This window comes from Pithys albifrons, chromosome 16 (assembly GCF_047495875.1).
Source record: "Pithys albifrons albifrons isolate INPA30051 chromosome 16, PitAlb_v1, whole genome shotgun sequence".
Taxonomy (NCBI): domain Eukaryota; kingdom Metazoa; phylum Chordata; class Aves; order Passeriformes; family Thamnophilidae; genus Pithys; species Pithys albifrons.
The window spans coordinates 3,216,153-3,222,221 of record NC_092473.1 but is presented as its reverse complement, the minus strand read 5'-3'; the positions used below and the strand labels follow the sequence as shown (position 1 = coordinate 3,222,221).

The 6,069-nt window shown below is 59.5% G+C and overlaps 1 protein-coding gene across 1 annotated transcript; it reads left to right on the top strand.

The window, feature by feature from the left end:
• The first annotated feature begins 539 nt into the window (after positions 1 to 539).
• On the top strand, positions 540 to 6,069 carry MRPL28 (mitochondrial ribosomal protein L28). Its single transcript, XM_071570995.1, has 5 exons — positions 540 to 892; positions 2,036 to 2,188; positions 3,417 to 3,551; positions 4,966 to 5,052; positions 5,662 to 6,069. The coding sequence occupies exons 1-5, from the start codon at positions 605 to 607 to the stop codon at positions 5,737 to 5,739; spliced, it is 741 nt and encodes a 246-aa protein (XP_071427096.1). The 5' UTR covers positions 540 to 604; the 3' UTR covers positions 5,740 to 6,069.

Here is a 6,069-nt window from a genome sequence, read left to right as displayed (position 1 = left end):
TCAGTCTAGAACTCAAGTGTCTCAGTTTAGAACTCAAGTGTCTCACTTTAGAACTCACAAGTCTCAGTTTAGAACTCAAGTGTCTCACTTTAGAACTCCAATGTCTCAGTCTAGAGCTCAAATCTCTCAGTTTAGAACTCACGAGTCTCAGTTTAGAACTCAAATGTCTCACTTTAGAACTCCAATGTCTCAGTTTAGAACTCAAAATGTCTCAGTTTAGAACTCAAATGTCTCAGTTTAGAACTCAAAATGTCTCAGTTTAGAACTCAAGTGTCTCAGTTTAGAACTCCAATGTCTCACTTTATAACTCCAATGTCTCAGTTTAGAACTCAAATGTCTCAGTTTAGAACTCACGAGTCTCAGTTTAGAACTCAAATGTCTCACTTTAGAACTCCCGTGTCTGTCTCAGTTTATCCCCCCCCTCCACGCCCTCACACCCCGCAAACGCGTGCGCGGCACGACCCCTCGCGGCCGCCGTCCTGCTCCCCCTGAGCCAGCCAATGGGCGGCGGGCGCGGCCCCGTTTCCTCCGCGCGGGGCGGAAGCGGAAGCGGCAGCGGCGGCCGAAGCAGCGGGCCCGGTGCGCTCCGATCCGCCCCGGGGCGATGGTGCTGCACCGGTTCCCGCCGCGGCTCTGGCCCGCCATGCGGCTGCGGGAGGGCATCTGCGCGCGGCTGCCGCAGCACTACCTGGCCTCGCTGCAGGACGACACGCCGCCCACGCCCGTGCACTGGCGGCCGCACGGCCTCCGCTACCGGCGCAACCCGCGCACCGGGGAGCGCGAGCGCGTGCAGGACGTGCCGGTGCCCGTGTACTTCCCGCCCGCCGCCGACCAGGGGCTCTGGGGCGGAGAGGGCTGGGTGCGCGGCTTCCGCTACGCGCGGAACGACAAGGTGAGCGCCGCGCCGGGAACACCCCGGGCCCCACGTGGGGGGAGAGGGACACACCGGGCCCCGTGTGAGGGGGGACACCCCGGGCCCCGTTTGGAGGCGGGGGACACCCCGGGCCCCGTTTGGAGGCGGGGGACACCCCGGGCCCCGTTTGGAGGCGGGGGACACCCCGGGCCCCGTTTGGAGGCGGGGGACACCCCGGGCCCCGTTTGGAGGCGGGGGACACCCCGGGCCCCGTTTGGAGGCGGGGGACACCCCGGGCCCCGTTTGGAGGCGGGGGACACCCCGGGCCCCGTTTGGAGGCGGGGGACACCCCGGGCCCCGTTTGGAGGCGGGGGACACCCTGGGCCCTGTTTAGGGGAGAGGGACACACCGGGCCCCGTGTGAGGGGGGACACAGCGAGCCCCGTTTGGGGGTAGGGCCATCCTGGGCCCCGTTTGGAGGCGAGAGACACACCGGGCCCTTTGTGAGCGGGGACACACCGGGCCCCGTTTGGGGGGAGGGACACCCCGGGCCCTGTTTAGGGGGGACACACTGAGCCGCGTTTGAGGGGGGGGGGGGGGGACACCCCGGACTCTGTGCTGAGGGGACACTCCGGGCCCCGTGTGGGGAGAGGGACACTGCGGGCCCTTGCGGGGGGGGACGGGGGACGGGTGGACACATCGGGCTCTGTGTTGAGGGGACACTCCGGGCCCCGTTTGGGGGGGGGGCGACATATCGGGCCCCGTTTGGGGGGGGGGGGGACACCCTGGGCCCCGTTTGGGGGGGGGGGGGGACACACCGGGCTCCGTTTGGGGGGGGGGGGGACACACCGGGCTCCGTTTGGGGGGGGGGACACACCGGGCTCCGTTTGGGGGGGGGACACACCGGGCCCCGTTTGGGGGGGGGGGGGACACACCGGGCCCCGTTTGGGGGGCACACCCCGGGCCCTGCGGACACACCGGGCCCCGTTTGGGAGGGTGGGGGGGACACCGGGCTCCGTTTGGGGGGCACACCCCGGGCCCTGCGGACACACCGGGCCCCGTTTGGGAGGGGGGGGGGGGACACCCCGGGCCCTGCGGACACACCGGGCCCCGTTTGTGGGGCACACCCCGGGCCCTGCGGGCACACCCCGGCCCGCGGCCCCGCCCCTGACGGCCTCTCCAGCTCTCCACGAGGCTGCCCAAGACGTGGAAGCCGCAGCTGTTCGAGCGGCAGTTCTACAGCGAGATCCTGGACGCCACCCTGACCATCACCGTCACCATGCGCACCCTCGACCTCATCGACGCCGCCTTCGGCTTCGACTTCTACATCCTCAAGGTGCCAGGGGGGCCGGGCAGGGCTGTGCCCACCTGCCCTCGCTGTCTGGGGGCTGTGGGGCAGAGTCAGAGTACCCTGAGCTGGGAGGGACCCACAGGGATCATCAGCCCAGCTCCTGGCCCTGCACAGACACCCAGCATCCCACCCTGTCCCTCGGGGCATCATCCAAACACTCCTGGAGCTCTGGCAGCCTTGGGGCTGTGCCCACTGCCCTGGGGAACCTGTGCCCACGCTCTGGGGGAAGGATCTTTTCCTGAAATCCAGACTAACCCTGCCCTGATAGAACTCATAGAATGATGGAATCAATTGGGTTGGAAAAGATCTCCAAGATCATCAATGCAACCCTTGATCCAACCCCACTGTGATCACCAGCCCAGGGCACTCCGTGCCCTGGGCTGGTGATCACAGTGGGGTTGGATCAAGATGTGGTGGATTCTCACTCAGTGCCACATCCAGTCTCATCTTAAACACCTCCAGGACTGGAGAATCCACCCCCTCTCTGGGCAGCCCATTCCAATGCCTGAGCACTCTCTCCGCAAAGAATTTCTTTCTGTTCTCCACCTTCAATTTCCCCTGGCAGAGCTTGAGCCCATCGTGCCCCCTTGTCCTATTGCTGAGTGCCTGGGAGAAGAGACCAACCCCCACCTGGCCACAACTTCCCTTCAGGCAGTTCCAGACAGTGCTGAGGTCACTCCAGGCATTCCCTGGGTCCTGTCACTGCTCACACAGAGCAGAGGTTGGAGCTGCCCCTCCACTGTCTCTTGTGAGAAAACTGCAAACTAAAACACATGAAGTTCCACATCAACATACTCATGGAGATGGCCCAAAGTTGTGTCAGGAGAGGTTTGGTTGGGAATCAGGGAAAGGTTCTTCCCCCAGAGGGTGGCTGGGGACTGATCAGGCTCCTCAGGGCAGGGATCTGAGTTGGGCTCCCCTCAGTCTCCTCTTCTTTAGGCTGAACAGCTGCTGCTTTTAATGTTTTAGTGCAGACCTAAAGCTCCCAGCCTTTAATACCCTCTTGACTGGAGCCCTTGATATTTAAAATCATTTCCAGGACCACACTGGCTCCAGAACAAATCCAGTGGCTCTTTCCCTTTTCACGACACGTCTCCTGAGAGCCTGTGCAGTGCAGGGATCAGCTGCCAGTGCCGTCTGAGTGCTGGCACACTCTTGTGCCCCCTGCCAGCTGGTGCCCTGGGCAGTTTGACAGCAGGTTGTGTTTCCCCAGACCCCCAAAGTGGACATGTGCTCCAAGCTGGGCATGGACCTGAAGCGGACGATGCTGCTGCGCCTGGCCCGGAGGGACCCCAAGCTGCACCCCGATGATCCAGCCAGGAGAGAGGCCATCTATGACAAGTACAAGGTGGGTGCCTGGCCTGCTGTTTGTCCAAGCTCATGGTGACCTGATCACCACCTGTCTTGGTGCTCCTGCCCTGAGGGTTAAGGGTATGGGCAGAGAAAATTTCAGCAGCATCGGGTTTTTCTTGTCTCCTGGTGGGCTCCTGATTTCATAGAATCATAGAATGGATTGGGTTAGAAAAGACCTCTGAGAGCATCAATCCAATCCTTGATCCAACCCCACTGTGATCACCAGACCATGGCACAGAGTGAAGACATGGTGGATTCTCACTCAGTGCCACATCCAGTCTCATCTTAAAAACCTCCAGGGATGGGGAATCCACCCCCTCTCTGGGCAGCCCATTCCAATGCCTGAGCACTCTCTCTGCAAAGAATTTCTTTCTGATCTCCAACTTCAATTTCCCCTGGCAGAGCTTGAGCCCATCGTGCCCCCTTGTCCTATTGCTGAGTGCCTGGGAGAAGAGACCAACCCCCACCCGGCCAGAACTTCCCTTCAGGCAGTTCCAGACAGTGCTGAGGTCACCTCTGAGCCTCCTCTTCTCCAGGCTGAACACCCCCACAGCACTTGTGCTCCAGTCCCTTCTCCAGCCTCGTTGCTCTTCTCTTCTCAGCTGGGTTGGAAGAGACCTCAGATTATCAAATCCAACCCTTGATTCAACCCCACTGTGATCACCAGCCCAGGGCACTCTGTGGATCAAGACATGGTGGATTCTCTGTCCCTGTAGGTGTTTCAGAGGACACTCAGAGCCACATCCAGTCCTTTCTCCAGCCTCGTTGCTCTTCTCTGGCCCCGCTCCAGCCCCTCAATCTCTTTCCTGAACTGAGGGGCCCAGAACTGAACACAACACTCAAGGTGTGGCCTCCCCAAGGCAGAGTCCAGGGGAAGGGTCACCGCCCTGGGCCTGCTGGCCACGCTAGTTTGGATCCAGGCCAGGATCCCATTGGCCTTCTTGGCCAATGATTTCATCATCTAGGAACACAAAAAGCAGTATTGTTGCTGTGGTTGAGGCCAGTGAGGGTCTGCAATAAGCACTGATGGGAGCTGGCACTGCCAAAGCAGGGAGAATTTGTACTGACCTTGCAGTGAGGAGCCCAGAGTGCCCTGGGCTGTTCAGCTTTGGGAGCTGGTGGGAGTTGCCAGCGTGGAAACACCAGCACCCACAGTCCCTGGAGTTGTGCTGAGAAACAACCCCAGAACTACACAGAAGAGAGGTGCAACTGCAGATCAGATAAAGCAGGAGCCCCACTAAGGGGAAAGGAGAGAAGGAAAGTGGACTTTGGTTGCCAGAAATTAGGGAACAATGTACCAACATTTCTCCATAGTACTGTTCCTATTGGATCACACGTTTGTGTGCTGGGCATAGAGAGGATCTGCATGTTGGTCACCTGCAAAGATTGTCCCACCTTCTCCTTCACAGGAATTTGTGATCCCAGAAGAGGAGGCTGAATGGGTTGGCTTGAGTTTGGAAGAAGCCATAGAAAAACAGAGGCTCCTGGAAAAAAAGGTGAGCACTATCCTGGGATAGTGCTCAGCACTCGGGTGGTGTGGCTGCATCAGGCTGCACTCACAGCTGAGCTGAGCAGCCAGAGCTCTCCTGAGCCATGAACCCTGCAGGGCTCCAGCTTCTTCAGGGATATGTTCACCCCTGTGCCTCAGTACAGCTCTGATGGTGGGCAAGGTGGGAAGCTTTTTAGAAGGAAAGGAATCCCTGGGAGCTACTGGTGTTTCTCATCTGCTGTCAGACCTGGGGAAGCTGCTGAATGTCCCACCTGTCATCTCTGAGGGAGGGTCACAGACCTGGGGAAGCTGCTCAAGGTCCCACTTGTCATCTCTGAGGGAGGGTCACAGACCTGGGGAAGCTGCTGAATGTCCCACCTGTCATCTCTGAGAGAGGGTCACAGAGCTGAGAAGCTGCTGAATGTCCCACCTGTCATCTCTGAGGAGGGTCACAGAGCTGAGCAGCAGCTATGGCTGGAGGATCAGCCAGTGGAAAAGCCTGGTCACATCTTCCTCTGGTTTTACCTGTCAGCACTCCTTGGGCTCCCCATTGCACTCCCCTCCTTGCTGCTGCTCAGGTTCCCTCCTGAGTGGTGTATCCTGTGCTCTGTTGCAGGACCCTGTCCCACTCTTCAAGGTGTACGCTGAGGAGCTCGTCAGCCGGCTGAAAGAACAGGCAGTGCAGAAACAGTAGAGGAAAGAAAGCCTTGGAGCAGAGCCCTGCTGTGGATGGAGCTGTGGATTCAGGGGGTCTGCTGTCTGAACTGCACTGGTGGGCAAGGGGCCACCTGCAGAGTGTGCCCAGGAGCATCTTGTTGAAGTCTAAGGACAGCCTGAATTCAGTGAGGGCCTGTCCCTGTGGGCTGAGCAAAGAGTGGCTTTGAGTGGCTGTGCCCTCTGAGAGTGTTCTTGTGAGACTGACTGAGTGTGGTTCTGCCTGTACAAGCAGTTGGCTGCTGTTGAGAGCTCAATTACATAAAATGTAATATACATTTTGGGAATATCAGTAAACTTTTTTCTGATA

Bases quoted from the DNA above. Each gene is read 5' to 3' on its own strand.
- MRPL28 (XM_071570995.1), top strand. From the start codon at position 605: ATGGTGCTGCACCGGTTCCCGCCGCGGCTCTGGCCCGCCATGCGGCTG. The intron at 2,189-3,416 runs GTGCCAGGGGGG...GTGTTTCCCCAG, and splicing joins TCGACTTCTACATCCTCAAG to ACCCCCAAAGTGGACATGTG. The intron at 3,552-4,965 runs GTGGGTGCCTGG...TCTCCTTCACAG, and splicing joins CCATCTATGACAAGTACAAG to GAATTTGTGATCCCAGAAGA.